The following is a 22,124-nucleotide window of genomic DNA, read 5'->3' as shown; positions in this document are numbered from 1 at the left end:
TCACAACGATTCATCGATATGTATGCTATGATGCTGGTAAAGTTGCAAAACAACAATCTGTTTCAGTAGCTATAGTTAGCTAGCTTGTTGTCATCTAAAATAACCCTAATTTATAAGACTGTTCTTATTTGATTAATGGTGGTCGGACCATCTATGTGAAAATAGCCACAATAGTTGACTTTGCGGCCAGCCTTCAAAATAAAAGTAATTGACAGTAATGCAAATTAATACAAATAGTAGAATTATGACATAATTGAATAGATCATGCTAAACGAGGTTGAAATGTTATATAAAATCAAAAGACAATAATCTGTTTAATTCACACTGGATGTATTAGACTTTAGAATTGCATTAGGGGCATACTTATTTCACTGTACAGCATTTTTTATATATATATATATATATATATATATATATATATATAACCTTTATTTAACTAGGCAGTTGAAGAACAAATTCTTATTTACAATGATGGCCTAGGAACAGTGGGTTAACTGCCTTGTTCAGGGGCAGAACGACAGATTTTTTTTTACCTTGGCAGCTTGAGGATTCGATCTAGCAACCATTCGGTTACTGGCCCAACACTGTAACCACTAGCCTTACCTATGGATTGTGGATCAATGACATGTGGTATCAGTCTACTCAGTGACACCCAGAGAACATTAGTGTCGTTGCTCTTATTGTGGGACTCTGAAAGAACTGTGAATTGAGCCACATTTATTGTCAACCTATGTGTATTGAACACTATTCCAGAGGAAAAACAAGTCTGATAACTCTGAGGAGGACATTGGGAAAAAATATATTGGGTATTGAGTAGACTGATAGCCCATTTCATTGATCCCCACTCCTTAGGTAAAGCTGTACAGTGCAATATGAACGTCAATACACAATAGGCTGACTGGGGAGGTGATTTCCCACAGTCACAGTCCTGCGATAAGAGCTACAGCGCTAATATTTGCGTAAACCCTTCACAGTTGTGTTCTGTGTGTGTCACCAAAGTAGACTGACACCCCATTTCATCGCTTCACATTCCAACCTTGTTTGACATTATCTAGTCTAAATAAGGCAGGATTCCACCAATTGTAACCTTTTGCATCACTTTCAAAAAGGCAAACAGCAAATTCCAATATTGTGCCTAAGCTTCATAACACATAACCCGTGCCTCATGAAGCTAGCTGGCTGCTTATAACGTTAGCTTTGGGCAACAGGGTTTAGTAGCTGGCTAGCTATTTCTTTTCATGAACTGAAGAATACCAGAAGTTGCGGTCCAACACAAGATTCTACAATTAAACTGTGTTATTTGACGTGTGACTTTAAAAGCTTATTTAACGTGTCAAATAGTGTTATTTGACGTGTATCTTTTTTGACACGCAAAGACGCAAACAGCGTTCCATACTATACCGGGGATATAGGCTACTGAATATTGCCAATTCACGTAGCAGTTAGAGCATGGATTGCGTTGTTTCCTCCCGCATGTTTTTGGAATAACAAAATAATATGAAGATTGGGACACAGTGATGCTTCATGATAATCAGATTGATTTAACGTGAGCATTTTTGTCCAAAAAAACTATGCCTTGAATGGCCAGGTGGTTTTGTTTAGGAATTTTAGTTCGTTTGACATTTGTGACCCGCATGTGAAGCCAACCGGAACAATAAAAAAAAAACAATGTAACAAATACTCAAACTCTGATTCGAACTGTAGACACCCTTATTGGCAAGTAGCTCAAAGGGGATTGGCTACGGCCCATGTTCCTTTGTTTGTTTAGTTAGACCCCTTGTAAGTCACTTGTCAGGACTTTCACTTGTGTCTTTCAGCAGCCCCAAACACCCCAGCTACATGCTGATGCTGTTGTATTTTGAATCATTTCTAATCAGCCTGGTTATTCTTTTGTGGGTATGTGGCTCTCTGTAGGGACGTGTGGGCTCAGGCTACCGGACCTTAGACAGCAGTGATCGGAAGTTCTCCAACTCTCTGATGCTGGTTGAAATCCTGAAAAACAAAATGTTAACCTTTTATTTACACAGTGAAGTTCCTGTATGAAATGGGTTTGAGTAGAGTTAAGAGTGGTTGAAAGTTAAAAGAAGTGGGGGCCATATAGATTTCATGTTGATTTGAACTGGCATGTCTTTTCTAGTATATCTAATTCTATGCCAGGAACTATTGTACCTTCCAAAGGCATTGAGGAGAGACACTATCTCTTGGCGACTGAGCTGGAAAGTGAGCCGGGCGCTGCTGGATTTGGGCAGAGCCTCGATCTGTCGCTCGGAAAACAAGATCTTCAGGGCTGTGCCTAACCCCTGAGTCTGCATGGAGTGAGAGTGCATACTTATAGCATTCATAACAACCTAAGTCACCCCAATCCCTCTACATTGGTCAAGGTGTCTACAATACAATAACAATATTACCTCACTAACTAAAATAGATCTTTGTATCGCCACAATAAATGTCTGAGCAGTCAAATATCACACACACAAAGAGTTAAGAGGACTCTCCTGTTCACTCGCCTGTAGTTTGCCCCAGAGCCTGCACTTAAAGCAGCCCACACAATCCATGATCCTGGAGATGTTGCGGAAGGTCAGCCTGAAATCCTCCTGACGTCAATGAAAAGAAAGAGAAATTACAACAGAAAGAGAAGCACAGATAGTGGTTGAGTAGTTCGACAGACATGACTACATATCGTCCAAAGAGTTCAGTGTGTTCTAAGAGTACTATACTGTAGGCCTATAGCATACTGACCTTGAGATTGGCAGCTTCCTCCTTATTCCCAGCAAACAGAGACGTCTCGTCAAAGTGCAAAGGGAAAGACCTGAGGGGTGTTAGAGACTTTTTCACTGCGATCATACAACACAAGTAGGTACCTTTTAGAGTACATCAGCTTTTATGCAGCACTTTGAGATATCAGCTGATGTAAGAAGGGCTATATAAATACATTTGATGTAATATGATTTTGCTTGTACATTATTTATGAAGCATATATGGAGTGCTTATGAAGACTGCATGAATAATACCCTATAGTACATTGATCATCAACTAGATTCAGCTGCGGGCCGATTTATTTCTTGAGCAGATGTTCGGGGGTCCGGGAAAATAATTTCGAGATTGCAAATTGACCGCAAGAAGCCAAACCGATATAATGTTTGACTAAAACAATAATTTCAAACCTTGCTTACATTTGTATATGATCATGTGTCTATTATGCGTGAGAACACCTGGGAACAGATTTCTTGAATGAAAATCACTTGAAACTGATTTCCAGTTGTTTTTAGCGTCTTTTATGTCCAACAAAATCTTTACAAAAATGTTACATTTTTCTCAGAAAACTTGGGGGGGGGCAAATAAAACCACCCGTAGGCAAAATTCGGTCCACCAGATGGCTAACCCTGCTATAGTATGACTTTGTTTGTTTAACATGGTGTATCAATATACTGTTAATTCATCTGGACCGTGACCAAATACATATTTATACATTCTGCTTAGTGTTTTACATAATTGGATTGACCCAGTAATTATTTGCCTGCAGTACACTCACTTGGCCACCTGGAGGAGCTCTAGGAGCACGCGTTTGTGTTGTCGGTCCTGGGTGGGTTGGCCAGTGTACAGCTGGAAGGAGGGGCGCTGGAGAAGAGGCAGGACTTTGGCCAGGGCACGCAGCTCGATCAGGTAGAGGAAGTAGAGGTTGCGCAGCCTTTTTGGGCCCTCACCGTTGGTCAGCTGGGCATCGAAACGTTGTTGGAACTCAGAGACATTGTGACCCCACTTCTTCTGGAACCAGTTGTCTGAGAGGGAGGAGGAAGGAGGTGAGACTTTGGCTCTGTCCAGAAACAACCACTAGCCCATACCCCCTGGACACTTGTAGAGATCTGAGAGGATTTGATTTAATCAGTATAGTGCCACCTTGCCCTCTGATAGATCTGAGAGGATTGGACAAGATGTAAGCAAGCCTATCAGAGGGCAAGGTGGCACTATACTGATTAAATCAAATCCTCTCAGATCTGTCTGTCTAGGGGGGAGGGGGTTGGGATTAGCAGATGTTTCTGTGCAGGTTCTTTGATACACCCCTCATCAATGGACATATTGTAATACATATTCCCATTTTATATTCCCATTGCAGATATAAAGAGGTGAAAAGTAAATATGGTATAGGCATAACAGTTAATCTGGGCAACATGCAACTACATCGAACATCTTTGGGATGAATTGGAACACCGACTGCGAGCCAGGCTTAATCGCCCAACATCAGTGCCCGACCTCACTAATACTCTTGTGGCTGTGGAAGCAAGTCCCAGCAGCAATGTTCCAACATCTAGTGGAAAGTCTTCCCAGAAGAGTGGAGGCTGTAATAGCAGCAAAGGGGGGACCAACTCCATATTAATGCCCATGATTTTGTAATGAGATGTTCGACAAGCAGGTCTCCACATACTTTTGGTCATGTAGTGTACCAACCAGCTTCCTCTTTGTGTGTGTGTGTGTGTGTGTGTGTGTGTGTGTGTGTGTGTGTGTGTGTGTGTGTGTGTGTGTGTGTGTGTGTGAGAGACTCACCATCTAGGAGGTACCGGGCACTCAGGTGTATGTTGATGCTAGAGTGGAGCCCAGAGACGAGCCGAAAGAAAGCCCTCTTTTCCACACACTGGCCTGGGAGGATATCGGGGATGATAGACAACTGAGGCTCATTGGTCAGTCAACCTAGCAACCTGTGCTGGCTCCAATATTTTATTTTCCCCATTGTCCTTTTCTAGCACTGTAACCAAGACAGCTCGGCACAGAACAATAGTGTGAAAGGGGTAAATATGTATCCGAACATTGTGCTTCAAGATATTCATAGGACAATGAGTGGACGTCATTCATATACATTTGAGTAATTTAGCAGACGCTCTTATCCAGAGCAATTAGCGTTAAGTGCCTTGATCAGGGGCACATCGGCAGATTTTTCACCTTGTCGGCTCTGAGATTCGAACCTCTAACTGCTGGCTACCTGCCGCTCTCCTGATAACAGTTACGGGGTTTTGGTCAATGTTACAAGTGTTTTACTGCTTACCATCCAGCCAACTGTAAAATGTCTTCCCTGCAAAGACATGAGATTATTAATTTTATGGGATACTCATTGAGCTCAATGAACAAACATTCCATGGTCCAAAATAACTATAATTGCAAACAACACGATCCTTACCATCAGTTCCTGTGGGTGGAAAGAAACAATAAAAGATCAATGAAAATCTTTGGTTGTAACTTGCAATACAAAATATATACTGTATATTCTTGACACTTAGATCAATTTGAACTTATTCTTTAAAGCTAATTATTGCATTTGAAGATTATGGAATTACTACAGTGGGTAAATCAGGTGGACTTACCACTGTAAGATACCATAGGATTTAGAGGTCGCTTCACAGTGTATGGTCTGAGGAAAATCATATTGTAGCCTACTGTTAACATCCAAAATCTAAATTGCAATGCCATTTCATTGTTTAAGTGGCAACTGATTCACATCCAAGGGAAGCATTTATGAACATTTATAAGCATTACAACTCATAAGCATGTATGACATGCATAAAGCATTTATAATGACTTATTCATGAAAGTTATTATAAAGTGTAACCAAGTCTTACTTGAAGCAGTTCTCCTCATAGATGCTGTTCCAGATTTGCCAYGCCTCTGGCCCCTTGTATCCAGTGAAGCGCTCTGGATTTAGCAGTAGATCCACGTACTGGGAATCAGGAGACTCCTCATCTTAGAATAAACAGCGTATGAATTAACCTTCATAAAGGGGATGAGTTTGTTGCATCTATTCTACCATACTGCAGCCTACTACAGGATACTGTGGCCTACAGCACAAGAGGATGCTAAGAGGATGGAAGATTTAACATCCCTCTTGAATGAAAGGCTGTTGCCTCAGGCACAAATAATGTTAAGTCTAGCTGTCCTTCACAGATATTTGGACAAGTTTAACATTCAAAATATTTAAATTCTACAAAATCCTTCACTGAGAAGAGAACATGGTTAGCTTACTTACCATCAATCACACAGAATCGCTCTGCCTCGTCATCATGCTTGTTCCATTCCAGGAGGGCCTGCCTGGTCTCCTTACTGGACAGAAAAACAACCACAGGCATGTCAAGCTATTGATCCAACACAAGGGATGAAGTAGCATCAGGCCCGGTCCTGGCCGTTCTGCCGCCTTAGGAGAGACAAAAAAAATAGCTGCTTTCCGCAAAACTACAATAGTCCCGATAAGCAAAATACGTATTTTCCAGATGTTGAAATCAGGTTCCTTTTCGGTTCTGAATGAAAGTTGAAAAGATCATTGGGTCAGATTTGGTCCAGAATCTACCTTCAAAAGATGTCGGTCTGTGCTTACTGGGGTGTAGCCTACAGCGTTGGCCCGCAATATAATTACATGAATGCCCATCCATGTGGTAGGACTACCATTTGTAACAGGCAGTTGCATTGACTTAATTAGTCCTGATTACTGTGACTAATCACAATGACTATTTAAGCTCTGAATATCAGCTACCCAACTTTATCAGGAGTTATCCTGAGCCTATTTGCATTGAGAATCAATGTGTTTACACAGCGGGAAATGCAGAAGTATATTATTTTTCGCTCATCAAAAATGTACAGATACAAACTTGAAACCCACTGGTCATGACAATTTGCCCACAGGATAAAACTCCTGGACAGCAGTTGTAAGTAGCCTGATTGTCCATTCCATATTGTCAATTTTACTTTGACCTGGTTTTAAAATATGTTTTTGTTAAAATGTCAGCGCATTATTATTATTTTTTGGGTTTTATTTTACCCACTTTTCGCCCCAATTTTGTAATATCCAATTGCAATCCAATTACGATCTTGTCTCATAGCTGCAACTCCCTAACGGTCTCGGGAGAGACGAAGGTCGAGTCATGCGTCCTCCGAAACATGACCGCCAAACAGTGCTTCTTAACACTCGCCGGCTTAACCAGGAAGCCGGCTGCACCAATGTGCCGGAGGAAACACCGTTCAACTGATGACCGGAAGTCAGCCTGCAGGCACCTGGCCCCCCACAAGGAGCTGCTAGAGCGCYATAAGGCAAGTAAAACCCCCTGGCCAAACCCTCCCCCAACCCCCCAAATCCTGGGATCGAACCCGGGTCTGTATTGATGCCTTAGACCACTGCACCACTCGTAAGGCCCAGCGCATATTTTATTTGATGGGCGCCATTTAGGTTAGGCTATTTGAACGGAGAAACCTGCATGATGTAAAAAGTGTCAGTTTAATTACATTATCATACATTTTATCTCCAGTCTGTAGGCTACAGAAAAGACCACATAGGGTAGATTATATCTGCTACATGTTTTATGTTCGATTATGTTTTTGATGAAATGTTGGTAGAGTGCCGCAGCGATTAGTCTGTCCAACAGCACCCTGGAGTGGCACGCTGGGAATGGACAAGCAAAATATTTTGCGCCCCTGCCTTTGACAAAGTTGGCACTGTTTATCACAGAGCGGCATCAGTGCTCACCTTGAAAGCCCATATGCTTTTTGAGAGAAATTGTCATTGTTTTTGGGAAGAATTATGTGAGGTTTTATTTGTTGTTGGATGTGCGTCTTGGTCAGTTTAGCTCAGAAAATGCCACCCTCGTCAATCTGCCACCATAGGCGGCCGCCTAATCCTGCCTAATGCTACATCAGACTCGGCATAGAACTCGTACCGTACCTGAGGGAGCTGTCCACTGCTCCAAGCGTCTCAGCCTTCTCACACTCCTGGTTGTTTGCTTCAGCTGAGTACTGCACGCATACACAGAGACACACAAACGTAGTTCAACTGTTTTAGCACATTTACAGTTGAAGTCAGAAGTTAACATACACCTTATCCAAATACATTTAAACTCAGTTTCTTACAATTCCTGACATTTAATCCTAGTAAAAATTCCCTGTCTTAGGTCAGTTGGGATCACCACTTTATTTTAAGAAAGTGAAATGTCAGAATAATAGTAGAGAGAATGATTTATTTCAGCTTTTATTTCTTTCATCACATTCCCAGTGGGTCAGAAGTTTACATACACTCAATTAGTATTTGGTAGCATTGCCTTTAAATTATTTAACTTGGGTCAAACGTTTTGGGTAGCCTTCCACAAGCTTCCCACAATAAGTTGGGTGAATTTTGGCCCATTCCTCCTGACAGAGCTGGTATAACGGAGTCAGGTTTGTAGGCCTCCTTGCTCGCACACGCTTTTTCAGTTCTGCCCACACATTTTCCATAGGATTGCGGTCAGGGCTTTGTGATGGCCACTCCAATACCTTGACTTTGTTGTCCTTAAGCCATTTTGCCACAATTTTGGAAGTATGCTTGGGGTCATTGTCCATTTGGAAGACCCATTTGCGACTAAGCTTTAACTTCCTGACTGATGTCTTGAGACGTTGTTTCAATATATACACATAATTTTCGTTCCTCATGATGCCATCTATTTTGTGAAGTGCACCAGTCCCTCCTGCAGCAAAGCACCCCCACAACATGATGCTGCCACCTCTATGCTTCACGGTTGGGATGGTGTTCTTCAGCTTGCAAGCCTCCCCCTTTTTCCTCCAAACAGTTATATTTTTGTTTCATCAGACCAGAGGACATTTCTCCAAAAAGTACGATCTTTGTCCCCATGTGCAGTTGCAAACCGTAGTCTGGCTTTTTTAATGGTGGTTTTGGAGCAGTGGCTTCTTCCTTGTTGAGCGGCCTTTCAGGTTATGTCGATATAGGACTCGTTTTACTGTGGATATAGATAATTTGTACCTGTTTCCTCCAGCATCTTCACAAGGTCCTTTGTGTTGTTCTGGGATTGATTTGCACTTTTCGCACCAAAGTAGGAGACAGAGACAGAGACAGAACGCGTCTCCTTCCTGAGCGGTACGGCGGCTTCGTGGTCCCATGGTGTTTATACTTGCGTGCTATTGTTTGTACAGATGAACGTGGTACCTTCAGGCGTTTGGGAATTGCTCCCAAGGATGAACCAGACTTGTGGAGGTATACAATTTTTATTTCTGAGGTCTTGGCTGATTTCTTTTGATTTRCCCATGATGTCAAGCAAAGAGGCACTGAGTTTGAAGGTTGGCCGTGAAATACATCCACAGGTACACTTTCAATTGACTCAAATTATGTCAATTAGCCTATCAGAAGCTTCTAAAGCCATGACATAATTTTCTGGAATTTTCCAAGCTTTTTAAAGACAGTCAACTTAGTGTATGTAAACTTATGACCCACAGGAATTGTGATACAGTGAAATAATCTGTCTGTAAACAATTGTTGGAAAAATGACTTGTGTCATTGCACAAAGTAGATGTCCTAACCGACATGCCAAAACTATAGTTTGTTAACTAGAAATGTGTGGAGTGTTTGAAAAATGAGTTTTAATGACTCTAACCTAAGTGCATGTAAACTTCCGACTTCAACTGTAAATGGCCTAAGTGCACTACAGTAGCTATGTGATATGACCCTAATTTCAAATAATTCCCCTTCATAAAGTTCTTAATCATATTACCTTATTGTGATGGCCATTTGTTTTGATTCCCTCTGGAACCTCATTCTGTGGAACATGAGTACAATCTTAAAAGGTCCCCTATGTAGCTTTATGGGCGACCCGACCAAATGCACGTATATATAAATGTGAGTTATAGAGCCGTCATTCTCATTGAAAGCAAGTCTAATAAGCAGTAGATCCTTTCTATTGCTATGCACTCAACTTATATGAATCGTTATTTGATCAGTGACAGAGGTAGGCCAACGTTAGAAAGATACTCACTGGTGTACATGGTATCACGGCACAGTTCTTTTGCCCACAGAGGCCATTGTCTGTCCAGAATGGACATGGCTTATTCAGGTTCACCTAAAGAACGGCGTAGAGAATTAGAGATATAGATTTTATCATGATATACTGTAGTTGGGACACATGAAATGACAGGTGTGAGAAGTCTGACTTGCCTTATAAAACCTGAAATAGTCAGACTCGAGCAGCTTCTGAAGTTTGGGGAAGAGTCGCTCATTGTTGAAGGCATCAATTGTCTCCACATCACAAGCGCAGTCATCCAAGCTACCGGTCACCTGTGGTAACAAAATAAAGTGTACTTCATAAACTGTACGCCTACTTCAACTGTAGGGCCTATAATTCATAGACTACTGCCAGTCCATGATGTAAACATGATAGTTGTAAACCAGAAACTTTGATCTGAACACTTTTTTGCCATAGGGTGGAGAGAAATGTTAACATTTTTGTATATCTGAGCGAGAGTGACTAACAAAAGCAATGGGGGCCCTCCTAGTCAGTAATTCGATCATGATTACTACACGTTTAGATAGCTGGCTACACTAATTTACCAATCTAAAAACATTGGTTAATTGAGTGACTGTCAGTGACTGACCTAACAAGAGGAAAAACTGCTGATGCACAACCACATTTTGAAAAATTGCACCTTGTGTATTCTACTATTTCAAAGGAAAATTCTACCCAAAAATGATATTTTGACATTTGTTTCATTAGTCCATTGTTGACATAGTCTCGGAATGTTTAGCTATTCAGCAATAAAGTTTTCAAGATATTTAAGTTTCAAAATACAGAAATCATCCCCTTATTATGTATTTTGCAAAATGCAACATCTCATGATGCAAAATAGTTTTTTGGGTGGAGTTTTCCTTTAACTCTTGATTGATCAGTTGCCCATCCCAGTCATAAACAAATGTGACCCGATTCAGGAAACTAGGCGTATGTCACAAGTCACGACTTCACAGGAGAGCCATTTGAAAGTAAAAAATATTGTTTTATCAAAATGCGTTTTTTGGCAGAAATGCCTTCTTGAACATGTGAACTTTCATGTTCCTTAATAACAAACTATTATGCCATCTGTAAATACGAATAAAGTGGTTTAAATTACGAGCCTTATTGGTTTAGCCAAAGAAAAAGACAGGAACCTTCATGTTAGCCATGATTGGCTGAGATAATGAGTGGGCTGGACATGCTGAGAGATGAGTTTCAGATTGTTCTGCAATGTAGCATCTTGTGTCTATAAAATTAGCTGCTCGTTATGCGTAGATAATCCTTTCTACTGCAGTTTTTTCTAAAGATATAATGTTAGCCATGGAGAACTGCAAATATGTTGCTACTGCTCTCAATTACATTGCGGCCCTAAATTTATCAGGCGCTATCGACAAAGGTCAGTTGGATAAAGTTAAAGTTGTGATGGACTACTTTCTGGAGGACGATCATGCCTCTGACTCAGAAAATGAATCAGACGATGAGGAAATCCCCGATTTAGGTGAAAACATTTTCATTGAAGAAGACATTGTAGAGAGTCTTCTGATGACGGTGATGGGGAAGAAACGGCGATCAACAGTGTTGTTGTCACTGAAGAAGTTGACCAAGTTTAGAAATCAGTGGAACACAACGGGCCAACAAGCAGTGCAAACTAAATGAAAATGACACAGGACGTCTTATTTAATGAAAGGGGTTGCAGTCTGCTGTGAAGCTTTCATCCATGTATACGGGTAAGAATCTAGCTACAGTTTCAGATAGTATACGTTTCTAATTTTGTCAGAAAGTTGTTTTCATTGCAAGTTAAGGCTTGCTGTTAGCTAGCCAGCTGGAGTTCAATAGCTGGCTTGCTAGCTAACGTTAACATTGAACCTAATTTATTTGGTTAACTTTAGCTATGACAATCGGTTTGTATTGCTAGTAACGTTACTCTACGGATTGGGGTTATAGTTAATTTTTTAGCTAGCTAACGTGACATGTCGAAACAAAAGACCCCACAAGTTAAAGCTTGCTGTTAGCTAGCTAACGTCAGCTGAGGTTAGATGGCTGGCTTGCCTGCTAACATTAATTTACGTATATTAAGTGTGTAACGTTAGTGATGTTTCTCAGAATGCATTCACATTACTAGTTATAGCCTAATGTTAGCTAGCTAACGTTACCATTGAACCTAATTTATTTGGCTAACTTTAGCTATGACAATCGGTTTTATTGCTAGTAACGTTACTTTATGGATTGGATTATAGTTAATTTTTTAGCTAGCTAATGTTACATGTCTAAACAAAAGATCCCAAGTTAAAGCTTGCTGTGACTAGCTAACGTTAGATGGCTGGCTTGCTAGCTAACATTAATTTACGTGTATGAAGTTTGTGTAACATTAGTGATGTTATCTCAGAATGCCATTTTGCATCTATTGTATAATAATGCAAAAATATTTGTCTTTCAACATCAGTAGACACCGCCTGACTCTCCTCCACCAGTCATACAAGGGAATGGTCTAATGCCTCCCATCAAAAAGAGAGCTGGCCCAAGCAAGCAAAGACAGCAGCGCAGTCATCAACTACATGCACCATTTCTTCACCAACTATGGAGTTGGGGAAGAAGTCTGGTCCTGAATTGTGATAAATGCAGTGGCACGTGGCAATGTTACACGTGGTCTTACAGACGGTATCACATCCACATTTGTGGCCTGCTGGAGGTAGCGGTCCTGCTGCTGGGTTGTTGCCCTCCTACGGCCTCCTCCACGTTTCCTGATGTACTGGCCTGTCTCCTGGTAGCGCCTCATGCTCTGGACACTACGCTGACAGACACAGCGAACCTTCTTGCCACAGCGCACATTGATTGTGCCATCCTGGATGAGCTGCACTACCTGAGCCACTTGTGTGGGTTGTAGACTCCATCTCATGCTACCACTAGAGTGAGAGCACCGCCAGCATTCAAAAAGTGACCAAACATCAGCCAGGAAGCATAGGAACTGAGAAGTGGTCTCTGGTCACCACCTGCAGAATCACTCCTTTATTGGGGGTGTCTTGCTAATTGCCTATAATTTCCACCTTTTGTCTATTCCATTTGCACAACAGCATGTGAAATTTATTGTCAATCAGTGTTGCTTCCTAAGTGGACAGTTTGATTTCACAGAAGTGTGATTGACTTGGAGTTACATTGTGTTGTTTAAGTGTTCCCTTTATTTTTTTTGAGCAGTGTATAAAATTAATATTGATGTGTGGTCGTAACATGATTTTGTGACGTACCACAACAATATAATGTGACTGTATCAAGTATCCACCACATAAATGTATGGCGCATGCATCTGTTTATGTACTGTACATGTGCACCTCGCTCAGGTTTCAATTCAGGTAGCATGGCCTTAACTTTCAGCATGTATGAAATACTATGTGATAAGTGTGTGTGTAACAGTATATAAAGTATGCTAATGTACTGGTGTGAAGGCATTTGGGCAGTGGTCAAAAGTACTTAAGTAGTACTTTACAGTATTTTTACTTCAGTGTTTTTGGGGAGTATCTGTATATTACTTTACTATTTATATTTTTGGAAACTTTTACTTCACAGTCTATGTTTGTTCCCACACTCGGGATTCTGACTCTCTATTGGTTACACAGACTGTTGGCCTCCCATCCTATTCTAACCACCTCTCGCCGGCTTTGTATTCATGTTACCTGATGAAATTGCTGTACAATATGATCTTGTTGCCATCTGATGCACATTCAGTTGTCATAAATAGACAACTACTGTGATTATTAGTATTTGACCATGCTGGTCATTTATGAACATTTGAACATCTTGGCCATGTTCTGTTATAATCTCCACCCCACACAGCCAGAAGAGGACAGGTCACCCCTCATAGCCTGGTTCCTCTCTAGGTTTCTTCCTAGGTTTTGGCCTTTCTAGGGAGTTTTTCCTAGCCACCGTGCTTCTACACCTGCATTGCTTGCTGTTTGGGGTTTTAGGCTGGGTTTCTGTACAGCACTTTGAGATATCAGCTGATGTACGAAGGGCAATATAAATAAATTTGATTTGATAAATCAAAACTGCAGAGCTCTCCCTGTCCTCTGCCCATGCCTTGATTGTATTACTGTTGATGATATCTGTAAATGTGCATGTACACCCTGGCCCATCTACTGTTGCTAGCCCCAATTCTGACTTGTGCTCTGATATCTGCTCCACTGATTTCTGCTCTCGTAAAAGCCTGGATTTTTTGCACATTAACACTAGAAGCTTATTACCTAAAATGGATCAATTGAAAGTGTGGGTTCACAGCTCCAATCCAGATGTGTTGGTCATTACTGAGATGTCGTTAACCTCTAACGAGTCACAAACCCGGATCCGGGATCCCCCCATCAAAAAAGCTGACTAGCATAGCCTAGCCTAAAGCTACAGGGATATCATATAATAAAATGTTCATGAAATCACAAGTCCAAGACACCAAATGAAAGATACAGATCTTGTGAATCCAGCCATCATTTCCGATTTTTTWAATGTTTTACAGGGAAGACACAATATGTATTTCTATTAGCTAACCACCATAGCAAAAGACACAACTTTTTTTTCTCCACCATTTTTTTCCTGCATAGGTAGCCATCACTAATTCGACCAAATAAAGATATAAATAGTCACTAACCAAGAAAAAACTTCATCAGATGACAGTCTGATAACATATTTATTGTATAGCATATGTTTTGTTAGAAAGATTTGCATATTTCAGGTATAAATCACAGTTCTACATTGCAGCTGCAATCTGAAATAGCGTCGATGCAGGCAGAATAATTACAGAGACCAACGTCAAATACCTAATTACTCATCATAAAACATTTCTGAAAAATACACAGCGTACAGCAAATGAAAGCCCAACATCTTGTGAATCCAGCCAATATGTCAGATTTTTTAAGTGTTTTACAACGAAAACACAATATAGCATTATATTAGCTTACCAATAGCCAGAAACACAACCGCATTTACCAGCAGCAAAGGTTAGCGATCGTAACAATCCAGCAAAAGATATATAATTTGACTAACCTGATAAACTTCATCAGATGACAGTCCTGTAACATCATATTACACAATGCATATAGGTTTTGTTCGAAAATGTGCATATTTAGCAGCACAAATCGTGGTTATACAATGTGATCAGTAGCAACATTTCAGGCATTCTGGCCGGCGCCATCTTGGAGAGGCACCTAATCTAATCGATAAATAATCGTAAACTTGACTAAAAAATACAGGTTGGACAGCAAATGAAAGATGCATTAGTTATTAATGCAACCGCTGTGTTAGATTTTTAAAATTAACGTTACTAGACATACAGTGTGCGTTACAGCCAGACCAGTGCCGAAATTAATGGCGGACAAATCCTTTTAAATTTTTCCACATAAATACGAATTAACATCATAAATAGCTCTTACTTTTGGACGAGCTTCCATCAGAATCTTGGGCAAGTTGTCCTTTGTCCAAAATAATCGTTGCTCGGTTGTAAAACGTCCTCTTCAACTTTGGAAATAGCAGCTAACATTAGCTATGTGGCGCAGACATGCCCAAATCTTCAAAACGCAATACTAAGGAAAATCCGAAAATCGCAATATACTCGCATAAACTGATATAACTCGGTTTAAAATAACTTTGTTATGATGTGTCTAACACCTATATCGAATTAAATCACAGACGGATATATCTAAGGCCGATAACTTGAGCTTTTCCGAACGCCATGCTGAGGTCCTGCTTTGCGCAATGACGAACAATGAAAAGAGTGCACCCCCCATGCCATGGGCTTTTATAAGGTCTGAGATCTGCCTAGAAACTCCATTCCAATTCTCATTGGTTACTGACATCCAGGGGAAGGCGCGTGCAGTTCATGTCGACCCATAGGATACATACAGAGTTTTAAACTGATCCTAGAACAGGGTCAACATTTTCAGATTTTGCAGTACCTGTCAGGAATTTCGCTGCCAAACGAGTTCTGTTTCACTCAGAGAAATAATTCAAACGGTTTTAGAAACTAGAGATTGTTTTCTATCCAATAGTAATAATAATATGCATATTGTACGAGCAAGAATTGAGTACGAGGCAGTTTAATTTGGGAACGATAAATGTCCAAGTTGAAACAGCACCCCCTATAGTGACAATACATTTTAAGGAAGAGTGTTTTGAATACTTATGTTAACCTTTCTGGTTATAACCTTTATTCGGCAAGACAGATCTTCCAAAGGTGGGGGAGTGGCAATCTTTAGTGCTCGGTTGTCTCCACCAAGTCTGTCCACAAACAATTTGATTTGCTGGTTTTAAGCATTAAACTTTCAAAATAGCTATTTTTTGACTGTTGCTGGGTGCTATCGTCCTCCATCAGCACCGGCCTGTACCCTAAGCTCTCTCTTGGCCTCTTAAACTAAGTCTGAATTTGTCCTGCTAGGTGACCTAAACTGGGACGTGCTTAAACTTCTTGACCATGTCCTAAAGCAATGGGACTCCCTAAATCTGTCTCAGATTATCACCAATCCCACAAGGTACGACTCCCAACACCCAGAAAAGGCTACTCTCCTCGATGTTATCACAAATAATCCTCATAGGTATCAATCTGGTGTTTTCTGTAATGACCTTAGTGATCACTGTTTTACAGCTTGTCCTGATTTGTCATAGACACTTAATAAAAAACTTTAATGAGCAAGCCTTCCTTCATGAACTGGCCTCTGTAAATTGGTATAGAATCAGCTTGATTCGTCCCCTCTGTCGAAGACGCTTGGACCTTCTTTTTTGATATTTTCAGTGGTATTGTTAACAAACATGCCCCCGTAAAGAAAATGAGAATTAAAAACAGGTTCAGTCCCTGGTTCGACCGTGATCTTGCAGTTACTCCACCTCAAGAATTGCATTTGGTGAAAGGCTTGGAACATGTATACTAGAGGTCGACCGATTAAGCGGAATGGCCGATTAATTATGGCCAATTTCAAGTTTTCATAACAATCTGTATTTTTGGACACCGATTATGGCCGATTACATTGCACTCCACGAGGAGACTGCGTGGCAGGCTGACTACCTGTTATGCGAGTGCAGCAAGGAGCCAAGGTAAGTTGCTAGCTAGCATTAAACGTATCTTATAACAAACAATCAATCTTAACATAATCACTATTTAACTACACATGGTTGGTAGCTTGTCCTGCATTGCATATAATCGATGCGGTGCCTGTTAATTTATCATTGAATCACAGCCTACTTCGCCAAACGGGTGATTTAACAAGCGCATTTGCGAAAAAAAGCACTGTCGTTGCACCAATGTGTACCTAACCATAAACATCAACGCCTTGCTTAAAATCAATACACAAGTATTTATTTTTAAACCTGCATATTTAGTTAATATTGCCTGCTAACATGAATTTATTTTAACTAGGGATATTGTGTCACTTCTGTTGCGTTCTGTGCAACAGAGTCAGGGTATATGCAGCAGTTTGGGCCGCCTGGCTCGTTGTGAACTGTGTGAAGACCATTTCTTCCAAACAAAGACAGCCTACTTCGCCAAACGGTGGATGATTTAACAAAAGCGCATTTGCGAAAAAAGCACAATATTGGCACGAATGTACCTGAACATCAATGCCTTTCTTAAAATCAATAGACAGAAGTATCTTTTTTTAAACCTGCATATTTAGTTAAAATAAATTAATGTTAGCAGGCAATATTAACTAGGCAAATTGTGTCACTTCTCTTGCGTTCATTGCATGCAGAGTCAGGGTATATGCAACAGTTTGGGCCGCCTTGCTCGTTGCGAACTAATTTGCCAGAATTTTACATAATTATGACATAACATTGAAGGTTGTACAATGTAACAGCAATATTTAGACTTATGGATGCCACCCGTTAGATAAAATACGGAACGGTTCCGTATTTCACTGAAAGAATAAACGTTTTATTTTCGAAATGATAGTTTCCGGATTTGACCATATTAATGACCCAAGGATCGTATTTCTGTGTGTTATTATATTATAATTAAGTCTATGATTTGATAGTGCAGTCTGACTGAGCGGTGGTAGGCAGCAGCAGGCTCGTAAGCATTCATTCAAACAGCACTTTCCTGCGTTTGCCAGCAGCTCTTCACAATGCTTCAAGCATTGCGCTGTTTATGACTTCAAGCCTATCAACTCCCGAGATTAGAATGGCAATACTAAAGTACCTATTAGAACATCCAATAGTCAAAGGTCTATGAAATACAAATGGTATAGAGAGAAATAGTCCTATAATAACTACAACCTAAAACTTCTTACCTGGGAATATTGAAGACTCATGTTAAAAGGAACCACCAGCTTTCATATGTTCTCATGTTCTGAGCAAGGAACTTAAACGTTAGCTTTTTACATGGCACATATTGCACTTTTACTTTCTTCTCCCAACACTTGTTTTTGCATTATTTAAACCCAAATTGAACAGTGTTCATTATATATTTGAGACTAAATTGATTTAATTGATGTATTATATTAAGTTAAAATAAAAGTATTCATTGTTCATTCAGTATTTGTTGTAATTTTGATTATACAAATATATAATATATATATATATATATATATAAAAAAGTCGGCCGATTAAATCGATCGTATCTTTTTTGGTCCTCCAATAATCGGTATCTGGCGTTGAAAAATCATAATCGGTCAACCTCTAATGTATACTCAAACTGACTGGCTATCGTTCAGCAAATAGAAATGAGCTGCACTCAGGCCATCTGGAAGGCCAAAAGTTGTTACTTTAAGGAGCAGTTCTCTCCTCTGTGGTCTAACCCCAAGAAGTTCTGGAAAACGTTTAAAGACCTGGAGAATAAACCCTCCTCCTCACAGAGCTTCCCATGTCCCTTAATGGTGATGATGTGGTTGTTGACTGACAAGAAGCACATGGCTGAGCTCCTTTAATCACCACTTCATTAAGTCAGGATTCCTATTTGACTCAGTCATGCCTCCTTGCCCGTCCAACATTTCCTCAATCTCCCACCCCTTCTAATGCGACTATCCCCAATGCTTCTCCATCTTTTTCCCCTGCCCCGCTACAAAGTTTCTCTCTACAGGCAGTCACTGAGTCCGAGGTGCTCTTAAAGAGACTCCTTAAACTTGACCCCTGGGTCAGATGGTTTAGACCCTTTCTTCTTTAAGGTTGCTGCCCCTATCATCACAAGCCTGTCTCTCCTTTCTGGGGAGGTTCCCATTGCTTGCAAGGCAGCCACAGTTCATCCTTTCTTTAAAGGGGGAGATCAAGCTGATCCTAACTGTTATAGGCCAATTTCCTATTTTGCCCTGTTTATCAAAGTGTTGAAAAACTGTCAATAATCAACTGACTGGCTTTCTTGATGTCTATTAGTATTCTCTCGGGTATGCAAATCTTGGTTTCCGCTCAGGTTATGGATGTGTCACTGCAACTTTAAAGGTCCTCAATGATGTCACCATTGCCCTTGATTCAAAGCAATATTGTGCTGCTATTTTTTTTGACTTGCCAAAGCTTTTGATACGGTAGACCATTCCATTCTTGTGGGCGGGTAAGGAGTATTGTTGTCTCTGAGGGTCTTTGGCCTGGTTGCTAACTACCTCTCTCAAAGAGTGCAGTGTATAAAGTCAGAAAATCTGCTGTCCAGCCACTAACTGTCACCAAGGGAGTACCCCAAGGCTCAATCATAGGCCCCACACTCTTCTCAATTTACATCAACAACATAGCTCAGGCAGTAGGAAGCTCTCTCATCTATTTATATACAGATGATACAGTCTTATACTCAGCTGGCCCCTCCCCGGATTTTGTGTTAAACACTCTACAACAAAGCTTTCTTAGTGTCCAACAAGCTTTCTCTACCCTTAACCTTGTTCTGAACACCTCCAAAACAAAGGTAATGTGGTTTGGTAAGAAGAATGCCCCTCTTCCCACAGGTGTTATTACTACCTCTGAGGGTTAAGAGCTTGAGGTAGTCACCTCATACAAGTACTTGGGAGTATGGCTAGACGGTGCACTCTCCTCTCTTTATAGGACACATCACTGCACTCTATACTCCTCTGTAAACTGGTCATCTCTGTATACCCGTCACTAGACCCACTGGTTGATGCTCATTTATAAAACCCTCTTAGGCCTCACTCCCCCCTATCTGAGATATCTACTGCAGCCCTCATCCTCCACATATAACACCCGTTCTTCTAGTCACATTCTGTTAAAGGTCTCCAAAGCACACACATCCCTGGGTCGCTACTCTTTTCAGTTTGCTGCAGCTGTCGACTGTAACGAGCTGCAACAAACACTCAAACTGGACAGTTTTATATCAATCTCTACATTCAAAGACTCATTCATGGACACTCTTACTGACAGTTGTGGCTGCTTTGTGTGATGTATTGTTGTCTCTCGACCTTTGTGCTGTTGACTGTGCCCAATGTTTGTACCATGTTTTGTGCTGATACCATGTTGTGTTGCTACCATGCTGTGTTGTCATGTGTTGCTGCCTTGCTATGTTGTTGTCTTAGGTCTCTCTTTATGTCATGTTGTCTCTCTTGTTGTGATGTGTGTTTTGTCCTATATTTATATTGCATTTTTTTATTTTAATCCCACTCCCTGGTCCCCGCAGGAGGCCTTTTGCCTTTTGGTAGGTCGTCATAGTAAATAAGAATTTGTTCTTAACTGACTTGCCTAGTTAAATAATGGTTAAATAAATAAAATAAACAGAATAATAGTGTACTATTTACACCCAAAAGTACTCGTTACATTTTGACAGGAAAATTGTCCAATTCACACACTTATCAAGAGAACATCCCTACTGCATCTGATCTGGCAAACTCACTAAACACAAATGCTTCGATTGTAGATTATGTCTGAGTGTTGGAGTGTGCCCCTGGCTATCCGTCAATAATATATATAAAAAGAAAATTGTGCAGTCTGGTTCAATATAAGGAATTTCAAATGATTTATACTTTTACTCAAGTATGACAATTTAGTACTTTTTGGGTACTGGGGGTTATAGCATTTCTTTCACATGACCCATCAATTTAGACAAGAGTGTCTGGGTAAGTGTCATCTAATATTTATAAAATATTTTTATCTGGACACTCTGTTTACCTGGAATATTTTCTTATTGTAGGCTACTACCACTTTTAGTCTTCACTACACTACTCAATGTTTAGCACATGACCTCATGTGAATCCTTAAAGAGATGGGTGGGGCTGGCTTATGAGGGTGTGAACAATGCTGAATGGGTGTAGACAAAGGATTGCTCTCAAGTAGGTGCCAAAACATTCAAAGGCCCTTTTCACAAAAGTTTATAAGTGTATACGTGAGTTTATAAGTGTATCAACTTTCAAAGCACAATTACTTTCCCATTGTTTCAACAACAAAAAAATGCCATGTATGATATACCATTTTGTAGCTCTGAGTCTCTACTTTTATCCAATGTAAACAAACCAATTTCAAATGTTGCTACATAAGACCGAATCCAGGTGAGTCACATTTTTAAGTTATACATTGTTTACAGCGACTCTGAACAACAAAACCTAATGGAGGCATAGAATCTATTTTAGGTTATTATATAGTAAGACAGTAGTTGTACCAGCTCATTGATAAGTTATATTCCTCAAGAATCAATGGGTAGGCTAGAAATTGAAAATAACCCAGAATGTGTTCTAAAAGTTTCGGAGGCATTCGTCACAGTGAAACAAATATCAAACCAATAGAAATGTCTAGTAGACAGCAGCAAAATATTGGTAGCTGAAGAGCATTGATTACCTGGCAGAAACACCCGTGCGCGGCAGAGCTCGAGCTTGACACCTGGAGGTAATACATCGAAAGAACACCCAGAAAAATATACCGCTTCATTTCGTTGCAGATATAGTTGTAATTCAACACTTTTAAAAGTTTTAAGAGATTGAAGCTAAACGTTGCCGTTAATTCGGAGGAAAATGCTCCAGTCACACCGAGGTAAGGGTATGTATGTATGATTCATCAAGCGATTTATCCCATGCTCATGAGCAGAGATGTTTTATATAATGACGAGACGCTCATGTCTCCGCCCTAACAATGGGAGTCATTGTCCCAAAGGCTGAAAGGCACACTACAAGCTTAGGTCCAAAAATAAGCCCATTGGGTTGATTTTTGGACAGATTTTGGCTAGAATGAAATATCTCGCTTCGCCTCTTCCGCTCTGTTAGGAGCAATTGACAGCGTTTGGTAGACGCTTTTAGCATTGGTTATTCGTGGAAGTTTTACTATTCACTGCATGCAATGGAAAAGGCTCACCTGAACATATATTCAGCAACCTCCGTTTCTGACATTGTTTAATTAAACTATTGTGGGCCAACTGGTCACGTAATTCACGTAGTCGAGTGAGGCAACCGGAAGCGTGCTTGC

At 40.4% G+C, this 22,124-nt stretch overlaps 1 protein-coding gene across 1 annotated transcript; it reads right to left on the bottom strand.

The window, feature by feature from the left end:
• Positions 1-414: 414 nt before the first annotated feature.
• On the bottom strand, positions 415-21,920 carry ero1a (endoplasmic reticulum oxidoreductase 1 alpha). The gene is made up of 16 exons (XM_024135290.2): positions 21,504-21,920; positions 9,950-10,069; positions 9,771-9,854; positions 9,510-9,554; positions 7,697-7,767; positions 6,014-6,087; positions 5,610-5,730; positions 5,355-5,401; positions 5,171-5,179; positions 5,039-5,065; positions 4,543-4,635; positions 3,533-3,779; positions 2,740-2,809; positions 2,508-2,594; positions 2,170-2,306; positions 415-1,992 (listed from the first exon to the last, which is right to left on the bottom strand). Exons 1-16 carry the CDS (start codon positions 21,591-21,593, stop codon positions 1,932-1,934), a joined length of 1,383 nt encoding a protein of 460 aa, XP_023991058.1. The 5' UTR covers positions 21,594-21,920; the 3' UTR covers positions 415-1,931.
• Between the last annotated feature and the right edge of the window lie 204 nt (positions 21,921-22,124).

This window comes from Salvelinus sp. IW2-2015, unplaced genomic scaffold (genome assembly GCF_002910315.2).
Source record: "Salvelinus sp. IW2-2015 unplaced genomic scaffold, ASM291031v2 Un_scaffold245, whole genome shotgun sequence".
Classification (NCBI taxonomy): Eukaryota; Metazoa; Chordata; class Actinopteri; order Salmoniformes; family Salmonidae; genus Salvelinus; species Salvelinus sp. IW2-2015.
This window is presented reverse-complemented; position numbering and strand designations above follow the sequence as displayed.